The sequence below is a fragment of the Antechinus flavipes genome, chromosome 6, assembly GCF_016432865.1.
Source record: "Antechinus flavipes isolate AdamAnt ecotype Samford, QLD, Australia chromosome 6, AdamAnt_v2, whole genome shotgun sequence".
NCBI classification, from domain to species: domain Eukaryota; kingdom Metazoa; phylum Chordata; class Mammalia; order Dasyuromorphia; family Dasyuridae; genus Antechinus; species Antechinus flavipes.
The window spans coordinates 217,067,180-217,089,825 of NC_067403.1; the positions used below are offsets into that span (position 1 = coordinate 217,067,180).

Genomic DNA, 22,646 nt, shown 5'->3' on the forward strand with positions numbered 1-22,646 from the left:
AATGGAGGAATTCCTGAGAATTATATACATGTGGGAAAAAAGCCAGCCTTTCAACATATCCCTTTCATTTCTAGTGCTTTTTTTCCCCACAAAAAAAAAAAAAATTGAGAATAGATTTCTTAAGTGAGCTATTTGATTGAGCTGAAATTCCCCAAACTGAAAAGCTTTTGTTCTATATATATATATTTACTGCTGAGGCATTTGGGGTTAAGTGCCTTGCCCAGGGTAATCTAATCTACATAACTATGCTACTTGTTTTGATAAACGTATTTACCAGTTATCTATAATTCATCTTACATAATCAGCTATTTTTTTGACAAATTACAACTTGTTAATGGATTACTTGATAATGTCAGACATACCTTAGCTATCTAGATAGCTGAATGTTTAGAGTGCTGCATCTTGAGTCAAGACGATCTGAGTTCAAATTTGGCCTCAGATAATTTAGTTCTATGTAAACCCCTTTACTTTCACAAGATTTCTCCCTTTTCTTTTGTAAAATAAACATTGGCAGAAAGGAAATTTAGATTGCTAGATTAAGTGATTCTTACTTACTTTGTGTGATATGAAACCATTTCCCTTTCTTTTGAAGAGACCAGGGTAGGTGATTGTTTTGCTGAACCTCTATAAGAACATTGCACTTGTAGACTGGAACAGCTATAATTCCAGCTTGATAGTTTTGTTGGTGATGGGGAAATGAGTACCTAGGTCCAATCTTCCTCCTTTTCTAGGTACTTTGCATTCTTTGTATTTAAATTGGAATTGTGATTTGATTGGCATAAAGCACCCCAGAATGAGGGAAATCCCTCTACTAAGGCAGAATAACATCTTCTCTGGACTTAGAGTCTTAAAAGAATGGCTTAGACAAGAATACTAAAAGATTAAGTAATTTGATGAGGGTAACAGAACCAGTAGGTGTCAAAAGTAGGATTTGAATTCCACTCTTTCTAGTTCCAAGTCTGGCTGTAATAATTAAGCCACAATACCTAACACATCTGTCTGTCTCTGTCTCAGTCTCTCTTACATATATACCCACTCTTTATTTTTAAAAACTTTTATTTTCAAAATATTTGCATAGTTTCATATGCATATTTTCAACATTCACCCTTGCAAAACTTTGTGTTCCAATTTTTTTCCCTTCCCTGCACCCCTCCCCTAGATATCAAGTAATCCAATATATGTTGAACATGTGCAATTCTATACACATACTCTCATAATTATCATGCTACATAAGAAAAATCATATCTAAAAACAAGAATGAGAAAGAAAATAAAATGCAAGCAAACAACAAAAAAGTGAAAATACTATGTTGCAATCCATACTTAGTCCCCCATAGTCCTCTCTTTAGATACACACATTATTTATTAATGGTGATAATTACAATAGCAATAAGAACAATAATGGAAATTTGTTGATAGTGCTGCTGACATAATATATATTTACATCTGTATCAATATCAGGTTAAAGACACACATATTTGTGTATGTGTATGTGTGTGTTGGCAATATAGAATGTGTATGTATGTGTATGTAATTAAATATCAATATCTATAACTATGTATCTATTATCTATGACTATCCATCTATCTACTCATGTTGGCAACATTGCCAATAAATTTCCATTATCGCTGTTCTTGTTATTTTGGATATCCTCATCGATTCTGAAGTCTATCATGATGACATGCTATATCTAGTTGGTTATTGTGGCTTTTTTCTCTCTGTTTTGCTTGTTAGGGTCACACTTGATTCACTATACTCTCAAGTAAAGAAATTATTTTCAATAGTGTCTTCAGATCATTATATCTCGCCCTTGCTTCCCAAATCAAGTACAGTATTAGTCAAATGAGCAGCATTATGGTAAATTGAATAGAAGGAGAGAATTAGAATTCCACCTCATTTGTTATGTGATTGTGGGAAAATCATTTAACTTCTATGAATTCCAGGTAATTCTTCAGGAATTACCCAACAAGTGAGAGATGGGTTGTGTGTGATTTGTATTGTTGGTTGTTTCCACATGACTGTAATAATAGATCATTGATATATTCATGATATTCAAAGTAAGTCAGCTTTCAAAATTTGCACTCCTTTCTTCCAGAATGCAATTTCCCTCAATACCTTCATCCACACCTGACTTACTAAAGTCAGAACATAAAAATCTTGGGGGCAACTAGGTGGTGCAGTAGATAGAGCCCTGAAGTCAGGAAGGTCTAAGTTCAAATTCTACCTCAAACACTAGCTGTGTGACTCTGGACAAATCATTCAGTCTTGATTGCCTCCCTCTAAACAAAGTAATCTTTTTGTTCTAATGATCCAGATAGGAAGTTGATTTGATAACCAACACTTGATTTCCTTTGATGTGATATCCAGTGTGTATATCAATGGTTGCTCTACAGCAGGGGTGAGGAACTTTTTTTCTGCCAAGGGCCATTTGGATATTTATAACATTCACAGGCCACATAAAATTATCAACTTACAAAACTCAAGCAGTGGGAGGCCGTTGTAGCTAGTTCTCAGCTCATCCTTTCTCCTGCAGTTGCTTTGGCAGGTCCAGACCAAATGATCTCACAGGTTTATACAGCATGCTGGAGAGACATTCTCCACTCTGGCTCAACAAGGATTGTTTAGAGATTTCCTTTCCCAAGTCAAGCTCAAAGGAACTGCAATTTTCCACAACTCTCCCCTTATTCTTTGCAAAATGCTTATAAACCTCTCTGATGAGGAACAGGGTGTCCTCCCTCACTGTTCTATCTCACATAAATGACTAGGCAGAAGGTACAAGACGACCGTCACTCTGACCTTTCTCTGTTCAAGTCTCCATTAATTTCCATGATGGTACCAAAGTACTTTCCCTTCTCCCTCCCCCCCCCAAAAAAAAATCACACTGGCTTTTTTGGTATAATTTTCAATAACATTTATTTCTTCCCTATTTGACATCACCCAGACCTGAATGTCAAATTCAGGGACAGCCTTTCTAGTTTGAGCAATTTGCCTAACACATAAATAGAACATATAATATAGAAAGTTACAGATACAAATGAGCTTAGAAATTCAACTAGTCTAGAGATTCTTTATGTAGATAGATTTCCAGGGATTTCTAAACTTGGATGATATGTACACACACACACACACACACACACACACACACACACACACACACGACACATTTTTTTAACTAACTGAAATTTAGGATTTTCTTCAATTATAAATTAACAATGAACGAAAGTATTGTTCTGCATAGAATTCCAAAGAAATTGATAAAGGGAGATGGAAAGGGAAGAAGCACTGGGCTAAGTGCTCAACAAATATTCTCATACAACAGAAACAGAGGCCAAGAAACCCTTGGTCTTAGTCCAAACCCTCATTTATGATGAAGGAACTGAAAAAAAAATAGAGAGTAAATTTCTTGCCCAAAGTCACATAGATATTAAGAAACAGAGGTCCTCCTTAATTCTAATGCCTTCCCTCCACTGATTTTTTCCAATTTATCATGAGCTTTGCTTATTTGTATATAGTTGTTTGTATACTTTGTCTCCCATTAGACTGTGAATTACTTGAAAGCAGGAACTATCTCTTAGCTTTCTTCATATTCTCAGCTTTATAGCAGTGGCTGACTTAATAATATTTATTGATTTATTGACTTGAGAGCTGGGATTTGGGCAACAGGCCATGTGTTGCCCAAGCCAGTGCTCATTCTTCTTTGCTACTATTGCCTAATGGTCCATAGGACCACAATACCTCATGGTCCTCAGTAGCAATTTGGCTTTGGTTTTAATTGGTTAAGTTGTCAGTTGGATTTCATCCTGTATATATGCAGTGTGGAAAGACATTTATTAATTTTTATTTCAGAAAAAAAAACACTATTTAAAGTTCCCTAAGCAGTTATTCCATTGAAGCTATGATTCTGTATAGTTATCTCTAAGGTTTTTTTTTTTTTTTTCCTTTTATGCCTTTGGAAAGTAATGACAATGTAGTGTATAGCGTTGATAAGGAAACTGCCTATTCAGTTCTTTTCAAGATGTGAGGAAGGAATTTGGACTAAGATTCAACCAAATGTTTCTCTCTTTCGTCAATTAAAAAGATAATAGATCCAGAGATGGAAGCAATTTCAGGGGCCATCTAATTCAATCCCTAAGGAATAGGGAAATTAAGTATTTGCCCAAAGCCACATGGATAATAAACATCAAAAGGGAAATTTGAACCCAAAATTTTCTGTCTAGGTCTTTTATTATTTCTTGATTTTTTTTTTTTTTTGCTCAAGTTGTGTTCTGCTGAATAAGCTCCCTTGCTTATGTGGGCTCATCCTGATGACTATGGGATGTCGCATCATAGATATGGTATCCATTTAGGCAACACTCTGAATGTACACTCCTGGATGATAGATTTTCACCTGCAATAGTTGCTCCACTGATTATGTGGTTGCTATTGGAGCAGTTGACCATACTCTGCAGTCTAAGCTATATTGGACTGAATAGCTAGGACCAAAACTAGGCTGTTCTGTCTTTCAACATAGCCCAAGAAAGTGGTTCTGGAGAGTAGACATGCCAGAAGCAAAGGATGAGACCTCCCCACTGTTGTTTAACATTTCTTTACAGCTAATAGTTTCATTTAGTTGATGTTATCCAGTGTACTGGCATTGAGCCTAGATTATGATACTGTAGCAATGTCTGGGAACACCAGAGGAGCTAAAGGCATCTGCCCCTGCAAATGATGGCAACTTATCCCTCCTCTCTTGGCTATTCATCAGGTGCCCTGGCTCATGTCCTGCTGTTTTGTCTCATACCTGGGAGAGTAGTATATTACTGTGGGGCTTTATTTATTTATTTATTTATTTATACTGTGTTTGGGGGGGGGGCAGCAATTTCTCAATTTATGTACATTCTTTCAGTTTCTAATTTGTGCCATTACAAAAATATCTACATATACATTTAATATATTCTTAAAGGGTTTTTATTTTCTTAGGATTAATTCTTCCCTTCATCTTCTCTCCCACAAATTTCCTTCTCTCTCCTAGTTCTTCATGGAGTACTTTTTTGCCCTGTAATTTGTGTATGTTCTTTCCTTTGACCAGTTTGCATGAGATTCTAGTGTTGCTCTCTCTTCCCACATTTTTTCTTATTTGTATTGATATTTACTCATATCATCATATGAGATAATTTACCTTTATCTTTCTCTCACATCCTCTGGTAAATGATGTTCTCTTACATTTCTATTCTTTTGAGATTGTTGTGACTTAATAAAATGCTTCCCAAATCTTTTCTCATTAAATTCTTTCTGAGATCCCTGATGATAGTGTTCAGAGAAGATACATGTATCATGTCTTCATATTAAATGATAAGTAGTTTTTCTTTGTTTAGTTTTTTATGAGTAATTTATTTTTTACCTTTTAATGTTTCTCTTGATTTCTGTCTTGGTTTCAAATTTTCTAAGTGGCTCTGCTCTTTATATCAGGAATGCTTGGAAGTTATTTTTCATTAAAGATCCATTTTTCTCCCCATTATATTATATTCAGTTTTGCTAAGTAATAGTATTTAAGCCTACATTATTTTCCTTCTGGAATATCATATTCCAAATTTTCTACTCTGCTCCACTCTACACTGATAAATGATATATAGGTCTGCCTGACATTCCATGATACTTGAATTCTTTCTTTCTGACTGCTGGAAGTGTTATTATCCCTAATCTGTAAATCCTGGATTTTAGCTTTGATGTTCCTAGGAATATTCATTTTGTGGATTCTTTCAGAGAGTGACTGACAGAGTCTTCTTATACCCACTTTTCCTTCTGATTAAAAGAGATCAGAGCAGTTTTATGATTTCTTAAAATATAATGTCTATATTTGACATGTATAAGACTGCTTGCCATCTAAGGGAGGGGGTGGAGGCAGGGAGGGGACAAGTCAGAACAGAAGTGAGTGTAAGGGATAATGTTGTAAAAAATGACCCAGGCATGGGTTCTATCAATAAAAAGTTATAATTATGAAAAATAAATAAATGTAATGGAGGAAAATATTCAATAAATAAAATAAAATTTAAAAATATATGTCTAAAATATAATGTTCATTTTTATTCTCATTATTCTTGGTTGTCAGATAGTCAAAGTTTTAATTCAGTTGACTCAGCAAATCATGTAATCTTTCTTTTTCTCATGTTCCTTACCTGAAAAATGAGGCATTGGATTAAATGATCTGCAACAAAAGTGTTAATAAAGCACACAGGCTTCGTGAGGATGCAACACTCCCAAGTGTCACCTCTATCAGATTAAAATGTAATAGGGAAATATGTAACAAAAATAAAAATATAATAAAGCAGAGGTAATATTACCTTTTAAAACTAAGTCAACGAGGCTCAGAGGGGTCCTTATGTATGGATTATTGGCCTCCAGTTTCTTTTTGAAGTTGACATCACTTATCTACAAGGTTCATTCCAACTCTAAATCTGTAATCCTGTGAGCAGGTAATCTCTAAGGCCCCTCTCAGTTTTCAAAATGATGATTCTTTGCAATTATTATTATTATTATTTTGCAGTGAGAGAATTAAAATCCCTTTCCTGCTGACGTCAGAGGAATGTTGTAAAAATCAAATAAGATAATACTGCGTTTGAGACCTAGCACTGTGATATGATCTAGCAATGCAGGAAGTCATTCATTAGCAAGGCATCTCAGCCCAGAGATACTTCATCTCTGTAGCTAGTGGGAGTCACAGTTTCAGGCAGTTCTACAGAGCTCTGGATGGACCACTTAAGAAAACGGTTGGTTCCCAAGAAAATGGCAATTAGTACTGGCTTCCCTGTTGACCAGATTGATTCAATTTTTTTAGGACAAGTGAGTGGAAAGAAAGAAGGAGACAGTCATACATGTCTGTGTTCTGACTAGCTCCGGGATATTGGAATGTAAGGAACTATTAAAAATGAATTCTTTTTGATGTGCTCAGGCCTGCGTACAGTTGGAAAAGCTTCATGCTGTCAGTCTTCTTTTTTTAAAAGGTGTGTAATGTTTAAAGTATTGCTCTGGATCCTTGGAAACATGCCCTTTCTTTCTTATTGGTTATCTTTAATGGTTCCTATGGGCTCATTTAAAATAGATTGCTGTCTCATTCAGAAATTCACCTAGTGTAGTATTTATCAAGGCATTTGAATATGGAAACAAGAAAATAACATATTTTGGGGTATCTTTGTAGTTTACTCTTGGAATTGATTAGCAGAACTGTGTAGGAGAACCCCAAAGTAAATTTAACAAAGACAGGCCTACTTAGAATTGAAGAAGTACTTCAGTGGTATTAACACATTTTTTCCAGAGTTTGTATTTATCCATTCATTCATTCCTAATCGAGTGTGTCCTATAGCATAATATAGGGACAAACACAAATTGAACTACTCTATTACCTTAGGCAAATCAGTCAACCTTGGGATCAGTCTACTCATCTATAAAATAAAGAATTTAAACCTTTAAGATTCTTGCTATCTCAGAAATAATGTACTGCCCTGTTCTATCCCTTTCTCCTTCAACCCCACACCTTTGTGTGATGATATCAAAGGAAACACAAAACTACAGAAGACACAGTCGTTGCTTTAAGGGAATTCTGGTCTGGTTTTGTGTTGGGAGAGGGGGTAGTAGAAAAGGGCAATTAAGATATATACTTGTATTTATTATGTGGGGGGAAAAGTGACCCAGTAGAGCAAGGGTGACAGAAGGGATAAGTGGATGTTTGTCATCATTTCCACAGATGCTGGAGGATTCAACCAAGATAATAAAAAGGAAGTATACATGTGATTATGTTTCCTGGTTTTTGGTATGTTAGCTATAAAGCCATTTTTTCCCACCATCAGAGTTAAGTGATTTGCCGAGAACCACACAGCTAGTAAGTATCTGAAGTTGGATTTGAACTCAGGTCCTTTGGAGTCCAGGATTGGTACTCTATACACAATGGCAGTTAGTTATATGCCCTTATAAAGTCCTTTTTTGATGAATTTCTTCTTTAGATGGATGAAGGTAATTCATGGGCAGAAGTATGATTGTGACTGCTGGAACAACCTAGATTATTGTCTTTCCATGTTGTCTATATCGTATTGATTGCTATTCTGTTGGGAAGGCAGCTGGGAAGCAACAGTGGTGTATCTGATGTTTACTGAACATCTTAAGCACTGAAGCTATGTTGAGTGTCTAGCTCTGAGGTTAAATTGAAGTGAATTGCCTGAGTGAATGTACACATAATGATATTGGAATTCTAATTCAGTGATGGGCTATCAGAATAAAGGTTCACCATCATTATTTGCTCATAATATAATACTCCTGATTAGTATGAAGGGCTAGGAAAACAGTCTAATGATAATTATAGTCTATGTACCAATATCTATTCTAAAGGATATAGAAATTAAGAAATGATCTGCTTACTAATTGAAAAAAGCCCATAAAAGAAATAAACAGTATTTTCCACACCAAGTTAATATAAGTTTTTAGATTTGGTGACACTAATACCAAAGTAGACCAAATGAAGATGGTGAAAATATGTTGGAATATATAAATGATGCTAAAGACCATAATATACTCAGAAGCTTCATGACTGCATATCATAGATACTTTATTTTGAAACTAATCCAAGGATACAAGAAACTGTGAATCTGTCTCAACATCACACTCACCCACACAGCACACAAAAGGTCTATTTTTACGGAAATTAAATGATTGATCATTGATATAGGAATAATAAGCTTAGTAGGTTCATATTTTTATGTGTAGGTCAACAGCCTAAATTAACATAAATTCAAAGAAAAGTGAAAGATAAGGTGTGTTTTGTGATTAATTGAAAAGTTTCCCCTTAGTATGTTTAAATGGGCCTTCAGTGCCTAAATGTGGGAAATACAGAAAAGAAAAGATGGCAAACTCAGTTTTACCAATCAGGGCAAAAATTTAACCAATGTTATAGAAAAGCCACAAAAGGAAGTGGAAAGGATGCTAGATTTGAATTCAGGAAGAGCTGGATTCAAATTCAGATTCAGATACTAATTAGCTATGTGACATTGTCATTGTGTGACAAACCACTAAATTTCTGTTTGCCTTAAATTATTCAACAGTAAAATGGGGTTAATAATAACCCAATCTCTCAGAATTACTGTGAATACCAAGTGGGACAGTATTTGTAAAGCACTTGTCACATTGCCTGGCACATAGAATGAACTATATAAATGCTAGCTATTATTATTAAAGGAGGCCAAAAGAGCACAGAAATTATCTTAGCTAGAAAACACATGATCTTCTTGCCAAGTAGAGAGAAATGGCTGCTAAGGGCAATGTCAGATTTTAATGCAAAGTCATTTGTCATACACCCCAGAAGAGGATAAAAGAAGCCAACTGACAGCATTGTGATATAAAAGATTGGACAATAAGTTTGGGGAAAGTGTGACCTAAATGACTCTCATCATCCTAAAAGCATTTATATGTGGCAGCAGAAAGAAGAAAACAAAAAGATGGAAAACTGCAATAAATTATCCACTCTTTCTGTAAGGTTCTATCTTCAGCATTATGACATGTATTTCCACATTGGGACAATAACTTTTTCCTGAAGAAGAAAGAGCAAGAATGCTGAGATCATTAATATAAATATATTCTATGAAGATATAAAGATGATTATACATGACATAAATGATATACTGATATAGATTTAGAAATCAGAACCTTTGACCAAATGTCACATCCATTTATACCTAAAAATCTACAAAATATGTTTAGAAGGATTAAAAAGTCTGTTTGAAATTATATTATATGAAACATATGTTAATATTATGTTCAAGTTAAATGATAGATTGTCCCCTAACAAAAATAAAGCACATTTATCTCAAAAAATGTTCTACAGCAAACCACATCTTGGGAATTTATACAATTAACCGAAGATGAGTTTGTCATCTTTTCATTTCTATATTTCCCACATTTAGGCACTGATGGCCCATTTGAACATGCTAAGGGGAAACTTTACAATTAATCACAAAACATATCTTCTTATCTTTCAGTTTTCTTTGAATTTATGTTAATTTCACCCTTGACTCTAGGTTGATGACCTAATTAAATGTAAAAATCTGAATCTACTATGCTCATTATTATTCCTCTATCAATGATCAATCATTTAATGCAAGATACAATTTTTATTGTTTGCTGATTACAAGACAGCATTTAATGGTAGAGCAGAGGCTCTCTCCAAATCTTTTCCATGTATATTTAACTTATTTTATATTCCTTCAAAAGTACAATTCTGTTTTTCTCTTCAAAAACCCTGAGTATCATCAAGATAGATGTCTAACAAAGATGTTACTCCAATAATGTTGGATGTTTCAAGTAGGTCTTAATGGAGAAGATTCTCTACATCTGGTGTGGTCCATCAGATGTTATTCCCCATGTGTGGAGAACTCTCCTTTCTTACCTCTTCCTGTTTACATCTTGCCTCCTGCATTAGCCCATGAGCTCATAAAGAACAGCAACTGTTTTTTGCCTTTCTTTGTATCTGTAGCATTTAATATAGTACCTGCTATTAAAGTAGGGGCATTTAAAAGGATTTCTGACTGACTGAAATCATCAGCTGCTCTATAACTTGTAATGTTGGAGACTTACTTAGATTATTGAAATATTAAATGATTTTCAGTATTGGTTGGAGCTAGGACATGAACTAATGTCAGGCTTCAAGGCTGACTATTCACTAAACCATCTGCCTTTCCTCTTGAATATAAATGCTTCATAATTACTTGATGAATGAATGGATGAATGGATGAAGCCACCCTTTTACCTTTAGTCACAACACTATATTGCTGGTTTATATTTAGCTTTTTACTAAGTTGTGATCATCCCAACAAACCTCTTTCTCTCTTTGAGAGGCAGGATGGCATAGAGCATAGCTTGTTTAACTCAGGGTGAGGAGGACTTGGATTGAAATGTTGATTTAACTGTGTTCAGTTTTATGTCTCTGGATAAGTTATTTAACTTTTCTGTGCTTTAATTTTCTCACCTCCAAAACGAAAGAATTGAACTTGTTAGGTGCCTCTCACATGTAAATTTATGATTCTCTCAGTCTCCTTTCCTTTCTCCGTCCTTTCTTGTACCTTTTGCATGGCCACATTTTTTTTTTCTGTTTCTCTAACATCATTATTATCTCATTTATCTTTGGTTCAGCTGGTTTTTCTGACTTGCCTTCAAAGGTCTCAGTGATACAAATCAGTCAAAGAAGGGATGCTTTCCACCTCTCATATTTTATTACTCTCTATTTTCCCTGAGCTCAAAACCCTCTGATCTGGAAGTTCTCAATGCCAAAAAATGACTTTGTCAGAAACTATGGGTATGTGTGCTCACTTTCACCCACTGTCCTCTCACCCTGAGTTGACATTCTTTTTTTTTTTTTTTTTTTTTGCCTGAAACAGCTTTGCTTTGATCCTGAGATGGTGACATTTCACAAAATCAAAGAATCTGTGTTTCTGAAGAGACCTCAGATTTCAGTTAGTTTAATCTCAATATGAACTAGAATCTTTATACAACGCATTTGAAAAATAGCTTTCTAATCTCAGCCTGTAGAACTCTAGGGAGAGCAAACCTCTGATCTTTCAAGTCAGTCTATCCGTCCTTAGAAATCAACTCCCAGTAGCCCATCTACCATCACATTAAGCCCAGATTGAATTCTTTGTAATTTCTATCCAATTTGTTTTTTGTTTTCTGGGTATAAGTAACTGATCTAGTCTCTTCTCGATGTGGCAACCATTCTTATATGCAAAAAAAAAAAAAAAAAAAAAAAATGCCTTTGTTTTCTTCTCCAGATAAAACTTTCCCAATCCCTTTGACCAGTTTTCTGAAATCAGGAGCCCTTGGTCAAATTCCATATCTGAAACTACTTACACCACTCTAAGCCAGGCTCTCACTCTTCTATTTGTAGAATGGGTTAGAATGGAGGAGCCCTCAGTTCCTTCCAGCTCCAGACTTAAAACTGGTTGATCCTAGAATCCTTGTTCTGATAATTAAGCCTCTCTTACAGTAGCCCTTTACATAGCTTAGTTCTTTAGCTTGGCCCATCACAATGCTAGATTCTTATTGTGTTTACAATCCATTAACTACACCAGTAGTCCACCAGTAGCATTATCTTGATACTTATCTGCAAAGGAGGGGTTTGCTTTTATCAGACATATAGTATATTATCAAACTAAATGTCATTGATTTAATCTTTTTTATTATTAGTTCTATAGGAATGTTTAAAATAAAAGATAATGAAGCAGAGGGTTATGCCTTTTTTATTAAAGCTTTTTATTTTCAAAACATATTGTAGATAGTTTTCAACATTCACTATTGAAAAATCTTGTGTTCCTAATTTTTTCCCTTCTTTTCTCCCACCCTTGCTATTAGATGACAAGTAATCCATTATATGTTAAACATGTATAATTTTTCATGTATTTCTACAATTATCACGCTGTGCAAAAAAAAAAAATCAGATCAAAAGGAAAAAAATGAGAAAATAAACAAAATGCAAGCGAACAACAACAAAAAGTGAAAATATTCAGTCCCCACAATCCTCTTTCTGGGTGTAGATGATTACTTCACAAGGCCATTGGAACTGACCTGAATCACTTCATTCTTGAAAAGCACCACATCCATCACAGTTGATCATCAAATAATCTTCTTGTTGCTGTGTACAATGTTTTCCTGTTTCTATTCACTTCAGTAGTCTCTCTCCAGGCCTCTCTGAAATCATCCAATCATCCAGAGGGTTATTCCAAAGGGTTTTAGTCCATTCACCTAATAGAGTATATATAATTTTTCTTCCTATTGCAATGAATGCAATTATTTTGGGGGTTTTAGTTAAAAATTTGACTCTTCATTACTAAAATATTTTGCTTCCCTTTCACAGAGTTTTAATGTGGGTTTTATCCTAGAACACTTATATGAAAGGTCTGCTTCCCTGATAACCATCCTCTCTGTACTTCTTTATCCTCTGGAGTTGTGAAACACAATTTGTATTGCTGTAAAATATAAGCTCCTTGAGAGCAGGGATTGTTTTGTTGTTGTCCCTGTATTCTTAGGGCCAAGAACACATCTGGTGCTCAATGCAAGTTAATTAAATTGTACTAAACAGCTTCTGTCAGACTCTCTGGGCCATGAGCCAACTTCTGCTGGCAGGACTACCTAAACCCACTCAACTGACACCAAAAAATGTCGCCTGTGTCTTCCCACTCCCCACTGATTACTTAACTAAATTCCCTCCAAGTTCCACTTTAACTGGTTGCCCATCTATTTTTTTCTCCATCTCTCTTTCTGTCTCTCTTTCATCTATTTTTCTTCTTAAATTTTAAGAAATAAAATTTTAGATGGTTCATTGTCCAAAATTTATATCCCTATTGTGTTAGCTCGTATGTTCATGCTGTGCAAGCCACCATGTTTGCTTTCAGTGTTAAAGGTTTGAAAAAGAAGCTAATTTATCCCCAGTGCTATACAAACTTATACTATGAAACACCCATTTAAGGATTTATTATTTCAGATATTTTCAGAACAGAGGAATCAGTATTTGGCTGAGACTGCTCTTTTTACATGTTTCTGATTTTGAATTCTACAAGTTTCTCTGGCATTTTTAAAAATTGTTCCATCCGACCCCATCCTTAGTACTGTAGATTCTGAATGATGGAGTATTTAAATATTTAATGTTATGATTGTTAGCATATTATTGCTTCCCAGGCATCAACCCAGAGGTTGAATGCTAAATCCTATGAAAATGGATTATATTGAAAATTAGGGTTGAGCTGCTGATGGATTCTAAAATGAAGTTTTGGCAGTATATCATACTCCAAGTCCATAAGTCACAGCCCAGTGCTTATCATGATTCCCTTTGGCCAGGATTATGAAAAAGGGATTCATGAGTAGTATTTGGAGAATAACCTTTTATGGTAGGTGGACAATCTGTGACCTCCTTTCTCCCTTTATACTCCGTGGTTGAAACAAATGATATTATTCAGACTATGAGTAGACCAGGTGGGATAATATGGTAGTCTAACAGTGGGAATTATCTATGTATTCATGCCATTTGGGGGAGAGGGGTTGTTGATTCTGTAGTCTTACTGAAATATGTGCAAATGGACCTTGGCAAAGATTTATTTTCATTAATCTTATTCACGTGACCGTTGCCTACTTCTTACTCAAAAGCAGTCCATCGTCTCTTTTCCTTTCTTCTCCTAGAACATGATGAATGTGGTAGCGGCCAGCACACCTGTGATGACAATGCAATCTGCACTAATACTGTCAGGGGACACAGCTGCACCTGCAAGCCTGGCTATGTGGGCAATGGAACCATCTGCCGAGGTAGGTCCACTGTTTGGGCAATTTTATCAGAGCTATGCGTTTGATTAATGTGGATCTCAGGGTCCAGATTCTTGTCACTTCTGATAGCCAGGTTCTCTCATGGTTTTAGCTTGTTTTATTATTTGACATTTTATACATTTATGGAAGTGAAGAAGGCAATTGAGTTGTCCTTTCTATATTTCCATTGGAAAAAAAGCCCTACTGTTTACCTCCAAACCTTCGATCTCAGAGGTATGTGGGACCCCCAGTATGAAAATATCAGGTTGCAGCTCAGCATCCTGTTTGTAACAGTAATAGATTTTTGTCTATGGCATCAATACCCATATCGTATAGTATATATCCCAGGCAGAATTTGAAACTAGGACTTCTAGATATCAGTACTTGCCTTGTATCAGCTGTGTCAAGAATGTTTATTGTTTCCCAGATGTGTTAACTTTCAGTAAGTCTTTTGACACTGATTATTTAAAAGGAAATTTCACAATTGATCATTCATCTGCACAAAAGAAATGAAAAGTAAGATTTGATATGGTTCTTTATGGGTGCACCAAAAAAAAAAAAAAAAAAAAAAGAAAGAAAGAAAGAAAGAAAAGAAAAAGAAAAAGAAAAGAAAAGAAAAGAAAACTTCCTCAATTGGTATTACTTTAAAAAAAATAAAATTTTCTGTATTCATTTTTATACTTCCTGGGAAGGGGGAACAACCCCTGGTTGACAACATCCAAACTCCCCCATCCTTTAACTAGCATTTTTCTTTGAGATGAATTTGTGGTGCTGCTCCTAATATCTAATGTTAGTATCTTTTTTTTTTTTTTCAACATAAGGCATAAGTGAATAATGTCAATGGATCACAAACAGAGAAACAATATAGTAAAGCTGCTCTAATTTCTATCTACTATTAGGGTCTGAAAGTAGTTGAACCATTTAGAAGCTTGGAGCTTAGCATTTCAGAGCAAGCCGAAGGTATTTCATGAAAAGGGAAAAGGAAATATATTTCCACAGAGAAGCAGGCTGTTAACAGGGCTGCATGCTAATGCTCTTGCATTGAGTAGTAGCATGGGGATTTACTTTTAATGCATTTTCTGAAATTATGCCTCCATACAAAATAATATTAATTGCTTAGTTTTGGTGAGTTCATATTTGCCGGTTTCTCTAATAGCGTTATGATATGTATCACCCTTATCTCAGTGGAATTTTCAAAACCGACTGTGAAATGTATTAGTTCAAAAAAGGTCTTGAAGCCCTGTGATTCTAAACTGAAGTGATTTTGCCTTGTGAATTTTATGAATTGTGAAATAGATTTTCTTGTAGGGATTCTTATTCAATCAAGTTGAACTTAAGTATTTGGTATTGCTTTTTGTGTCTTTTCTTCTTTTTTCTCCTTAATTTTCTCCTTTCTTCTTTTCCTTCTATTAATTTCTTCCCTTTGCCTTTTCCCTTTTTTCCATTCATTTTTTTTTTATTTTTCTCCATCCAAATATAATTATTATACAGTTTTATATAGAGAAATTCCTACTTCTGGACAAAAGCAAAATATACTAATCTCAACTTATGAAATATTATCAATGTTATTAACACATGTAACATTAAGCATAAATACTTAAAACAGCAATAATTTGGATGGATTCTATTATATGGATTTTTCTTAATTGTTTCTATCTATAAAGGACCTATATCCTTGTAAAAATGAAGGGAAAAAATAGAGAAGAATTAGTAAAATTGTAAGTGACTTTAGAAATTATTTTGTCTAGGCCCATAACTTTACAGAATTTATCAGAATTTAAATAAAGGAGGAATAAAAGAAAAAAAATAAGATTTCCTGATCTTCATACTTAATATGTACACAAAATATTTTAGTGGAGCAAGGGGTTTAAGATGTTTCTCCATGAAATGGTATGGCAGCCAAAAAAAAAGTTAATATAATCTTACCTTTTTAAAAAATAAAAGGAAGATTGTGCTTTTGTGATAGGATCACATTTGAAATATATTGATAATTTGGAAAGCATCCTGTTGGTGTAGGGCCTCAAAATTTTGCCATATGAAAGATGGTTGAAGGACCTGGAAAAGAAAACTTGGAAGGGATGTAGAGGAGTTGTCTTTAAAGTCATTGAGATGTCATGTAATATGTATTTTTTTTTTTTTTACTTGGGCTCAAAAGCCAGAAGTTAGAGCAAATAGAGGAAAATTTAAAATCAAATACAAAACACAGGCACATGCACACACACACATACTCACATTTCTTAAGTGTAATTACAATTCTTTAGAAGGCAATGGTCCTGTGTTTATTAGAGACCTTCAGTCTGCTGTAAAAGGAATTTTTTTTTTAAAGATACTGATTAGATTCAATAGATTTTGAAGTCTTTCTCACTCTATATAAGTATGTAATTATGAGTTGGGCTTTTTTTTCCATGATCTCACATATAGGTGAAAACTAGAAATTTGATTCAGTAACTTAATAATAATAATATTTGTATAGTGCCTACAGAGTAACTGGCACAATGATAAACATTTTGAAAACACTATCTCATTTGACAGTCATTACAATCCTAGGGGGTAGAGACAATTATGTTTATTTTATATTTGGGAAAACTGAGGCAAATAATGTTTAAGTAATGTCACATTGTCTTATATCTGCTAAATATCTGATTCAAGATTCAAATTCAGGTCTCTCTCACTCTATGCTTACCTTTTGTCACTGACCCCCCCAGCAATTATCCTAGTTATTCTAAATATTCAGATTTTGGCTATCATATGTGGGGTTGGAGTTAAATGGTGAGAAGTGAAATCTTTTATTTGAACTATTCCCCCTCTGCTACTTTTTGTATTAAAAATGTTTGGCTTTGGAACAACATATTCTGACAATATTGAGTAATGGGGGTTGGGGATTATCTCTCCATGCCATTTCCATTGCTTATGATCTATGGCTAAATTGATGGCTGTTGGTAGTTAATATGCTAAGTCCTGTATCTTATCTATCACAAACAAATGTAAGAGATGTGTAAGAAGCTTTGATCCTATGAAAAAAATCTTACCTCAAGGTTGATGATATCTGAGACCTAAACAAAATTGTTAAAGTAGAATGTGGGACTAGAAGCTAAAATAAAAGAAGGGAAACTAAAATAAATTACTTTAATACCACACGAATCCATTATAACAAAGTTATGTGAGCTTCTTCCACCTAGATAATTCTTTAATGCCTTAATAAAGTCTTTGTGGATTGATATGGTGGATACATACATACTTGTGCCCTCTGTTGCAGTGGTGATAATCTCTAATCCTGACTAATCCTTTGAGAGTAAATAGTTCACTCCCAAGTCTATACCTTTAAGAACCCAGAATCAGATGACTTCTAGCCTTTCTCCAGATCACGTTGTCTTAGAAGTATCAAAAACTTCCAAACCCTCAGAACTAGCTCTGAAAACAGCAGTGCAAAAAAACCTGAAATACAGACTCAGAAGAAGACAATTAAATCAAAACAGATACCAGCAACGCTTCAAAGGAAAAAAAAAAATCTGAATAGTACATGAGCCCAACAAGGTTTCTCAGAAAAAATAAAAAATTGTTTTCAAAATTAAGTAAAAGTGATAGAGGAAAAATTGGGTAAAGAAGTGAAAGCTAAAGAAAAAAATTATGAAAAGACAATTAACAACTTGGTAAAGGAAACAGAAAAAATCAAGAAGAAAATAATACCTTAAAAAACACAATTCAATTAGCCAAATGGTTAAAGAAGTAAAAGAGCTCCCTGAAGAAAACAATTCCTTAAAAATTAGAATTGGATAAGTGGTACCTAATGATCCATTAGATATCAAGAAACAATAAAAGAAAATCAAATGAAGGAGAAAAATTGGAGAAAATGTGATATGTCTCATTGGAAAAAAGTGACATAGAAAATAGACTGAGGGGAGATAATTGAAGAATTAATGGATACCTAAAAACTATGATCAAAAGAAGACTTGATACATATTTTAAGAAATTATCAAGAAAAACTTCCCTGATATTCTTAAACTAGAACCTAAAATAAAAATTGAAAGAACCTACCTATCATCTCCTGAAAGCAACATAAAATGAAAACTCCCAGGAATATTATTGTAGAGCAATGAAACTCTGAATAGGTGTACTTGAATCTGAGAATGCAGAGCATTTAAGGCTAATTACCTATTAGATGTGAGACAATGGCTTTATTAGCATATGTTTGGGTCATGGCTCTCCTTATCTTTGATGCTTGTGGAATGTTTGATAGTAAGATGATCTTGTAGGCAAGGATTGAGGGGTGGAATGAGAGAAGGGAGAGTGACTTGACTGCAGGACTAGGAGAAGAGATGCTGATGACTCGGGACTCCAGAATCGAGGATACATTTTTGGCAAGCCTCATGGCAATTTGTCTGTCTCCTTCACTTCTCCCCCTAAAGACCAAGAACTTTAATTTATCCTGACTCTGCTGACCCTGAGGCCCTCCAGGGACCCAGCCCATATTCTACATATTATGACCAAATACCAGAACTCCCAAGTCAAGAAGAGAATATTTCAAGCAGACAGAAAGAAACAAGCCAAATATTATGGAACCACAGTTAAGATCACATAAGATTTGCTAGCTTCTATATTAAAGGAAGGAGAAGATTTGGATATGATATTCCAAATTCTAGAATTATAACCAAGAGTTACCTGTCTAGTAAAATTAATGCTGAATGGGAAATGCTTTAGAAGAAAAATAGATGTTTAATGAAATAAAGGAATGTCATGTATTCTTGATGAAAAGACCAAAACCAAAAAGAAATTTTGACATGCAAACAGAAGACTCAAGACAAGCATAAAAAGAGAAATTACGAGACTCAATAATATTGAAGCATTTGCTTTTCTATCTGAAAATATGATACATGTATCTTCTAAAAATTTATCATCATTAGGGTAGTTAGAGAGATCCTACATAAAAAAAAAAAAAAAGGTGTGGGAATGAGCTAAGCATGTTAGAAATGATTTTAAAAGGAGTGGATAGGAAAGAAAAAAGGATGTACTGGGAGAAGGCGGAAAACAAAGGAAAAATGTGGGAAATTGTCACATAAAAGAGGCCTCCAGGGAAAAGCTTTTTATATGTGTGTGTGTGTGTGTATGTGTGTGTGTGTGTGTGTGTATGTATGTATATATATACATACATACACACACACACACACACATATATATAGATATAGATATATAGATATATAGATATAGATATATATCTATATATCTATATCTATATCTATATATATATTCAATTGACTATTTTACCTACAGAGAAAAGAGAGGGAAAAGAATTAATAAGGGGAGATAAAAGAAAACAGTGGTCAGATGCAAAACAGGCTTTAGAGGAGGAACAAGAAAGAGAGAAGAACAAACAAACAGGACAGAGGACTGTATAGTTAGTAACCATAACTCTGAATGTGAATGAAATGAACTAATTTGTTGTTCTTCATAATCAAAGAGGATAAAAATGGCATCAATATGGTAGGGTCATGAGCTCATAAAGCTCTACCATAGGACAAGCAGAAATGTGCTGTGAACATTTGGGAAGGAAATGTCTTTAAATTTGTACATTTTGTTTTGAGTATTGCAATTCTGTTTGTTCATGCAGCATAGTACCATTTTTTTTTTGATGGGCCATACCATGCTGGAAAACATGTTAGTGTTTCTCATAGCTGATAATTGATATCAAAATCTTGAGAGATCTTAAGAGCATCTTTGTCTTGCCTTCCTCTGATCCTTGCATGATCACTGTCTTATGTAACTTCCTTGTAAAATAGTCTTTTAGGCAACTGCATATTTGTGTTCAAATAATATGGCCAAATATCATAGCAGCACTCTTTGCAGTACAGTTTGAATGCTTGATAATTAGGCTCAAGAAATGTCCTTAGTGAATTCACTCATGAAATAGAAGTGGATGACAAAATGGATTAAAAAGCAGAATCCAACAATATGTTGTTTACAAGAAACATATGTGAAACAGAGACACATACAGAATTAAAATAAGGAGCTGGAGGGGAATCTATTCTGCATCACTTAAAGTAAGCAAAAAAAAAAAAAAAAAGGAATAATTATCATGTTTTCAGAATAAGCAAAAGCAAAAAAATAGTAGACTTAATTAAAAAGAATAAATAAGGAAACTACATCTTGCTAAAAGGAAACATAGACAATGAAATAATATCAATCCTAAACGCGTATGCATCAAATGGTAGAGCATCTAACTTTTTTAAGGAATAGTTAAATGAATTGCAGGAAAAATAGATACTAGCACTGTTCTGGTGAGAGGACCTCAAACTTCCCCTTTCCGAGCTAGATAAATCTAACCAAAAAATAAATAAAAAAAAAAGAAGTCAAAGAAATGAATAGAATTTAGGAAAGTAAGAATTGATAGATTTATGTAGAAAATAAATAGGAATAGAAAAGACTATATATTATTCTCAGCAGCATATAGTACCTTCACAAAAATTGAACATATCTAAGGCTATAAAAACCTGACAAGTAAATATAGAAAAAGTAGAAATATTATATGCACCCCTTTCACAGCATAATGAAATAAAAATTACATTTAGTAAAGGACCATAAGATCTTTGATTAAAAATTAAATGTAAACTAAATAATCTAATCCTAAAGAATGAAGTGGCACCAAACATTTAAAGAACAATTAATTCCAGTTACTATGTAAACTATTTGGAAAAATAGGTAAAGAAGGAGTCCTGCCAAATTCCTTCTAATGACACAAATATGGTATTGATACCTAAACGAGAAAGAGCCAAAACATAAAATTACAGACCAATCTCTCTAAATAATATTGATACAAAAATTTTAAATAAAATATTAGTAACGAGACTACAACAATTTATCAGCAGAATAATATACTATGACTAAGTGGCATTTATGCTAGAAATTCAGGACTGGTTCAATAACAGGAAAACTATTGCTGTAATTGACCATATCCATAACAAACCCAACAGAAATCATATTGTAATCTCAATAGGTACAGAAAAAGCTTTTGACAAAATACAGCACTCATTCCTATTAAAAATACTAGAGAGTATATGGATAAAGGGAGTTTTCCTTGAAATAATAAACAGTATCTATTTAAAACAAACAGTAAGCATTACTTGTAATGGAGAGAAGCTGGACACATTCCCAATAAGATCAGGGGTGAAACAAGAATGCTCATTATTATCACTGTCATTCAGTATTGTGCAAGAAATGTTGACTTACCCAAATTATGTGTTTGTTTGTTTATTTAATACCATACCAATCAAACTATCCTAGAATTATTTTATAGAGCTAAAAATCATTTAAAAATTCATCTGGCAGAAAAAAAAGTCAAGAATATCAAGGCAGTCAGTGAAAAAAAGAAATGTAAAGGAAGGCAGCCTCACAGTACCAAATTGGAAAAAGTATTACAAAGTAGTAATCATCAAAACAATTTGACATGACTAAGAAATAATACAATGGCTCAATGGGGGAAAAAAGGAATGCTGACTTTAGCAATCAGAAAAGAAAAAGAAATTAAAAGAATTAGAATGGGCAATGAGATAAAATGATCACACTTTACAGATGATATACTTAGAGAATTCTAGAAAAATCATCCAAAATCCTACTTAAAACAATTAACACCTTTAGCAAAGTTACAGAATATGAAATAAATCCACACAAATCTTCAGCATTTCTATATATGGCTGACAAAGATCAGCAGCAAGAAATAAAGAGAAATTCCATTTAAAATAACTGTAGACAAAACAAAATATTTGAGCATCTACCTGCCAAGACAAACCCAGGAAATATATGAACACAATTACAACACACTTCTCACACAAATAAAGTCAGATCTAAACAACTGTAAAAATATTAATTGCTTGTGGTATTGGTTATGCTGAGCTAATATAATAAAAATAACAATTCTATTTAAAAAAGAAAAAGAATGGGCAGCTAGATGGTACAGGACCCAAGTTCAAATTTGACCTCAGATATTTAGCAGCATTGTGATCTAGGACAAGTCACTTAATCCTATTTGACCTTGGAAATAATGAGATACTAGAGTTTATTAAAGGCAGTAAAAGGGAAGAGGTGACATGATGAAACTTGTGCTTTAGGAAGATCAGTTTGACATGTGAATGGAGGACCAAAGTGGGAGAGACATTGTCTTTACAATGTTATTGTATGAATTTATCTCTTGGTTCTACACTATGGTATGAGGTTTATTTTATGGGTTCTCACTTGTTTATTTTGAGCCAAAATATGATTTTTATTGGTAAAAAGAAATCCAAAGAGAAACTCTGAATGGGCAGGTATAGCTACAGATTTCCACAGAGACATTAGAGAGTTTCTGAATTA

At 33.9% G+C, this 22,646-nt stretch overlaps 1 protein-coding gene across 1 annotated transcript in view; it reads left to right on the top strand.

Annotated features, from left to right (window-relative positions):
* NELL1 (neural EGFL like 1) overlaps window positions 1-22,646 on the top strand; it is an 870,390-nt gene that overhangs the window by 546,794 nt on the left and 300,950 nt on the right. Inside the window, exon 14 of the mRNA XM_051966758.1 lies at window positions 14,187-14,309. Coding sequence (XP_051822718.1) covers window positions 14,187-14,309 — 123 coding nt within the window. The remainder of the gene's footprint in view (window positions 1-14,186; window positions 14,310-22,646) is intronic.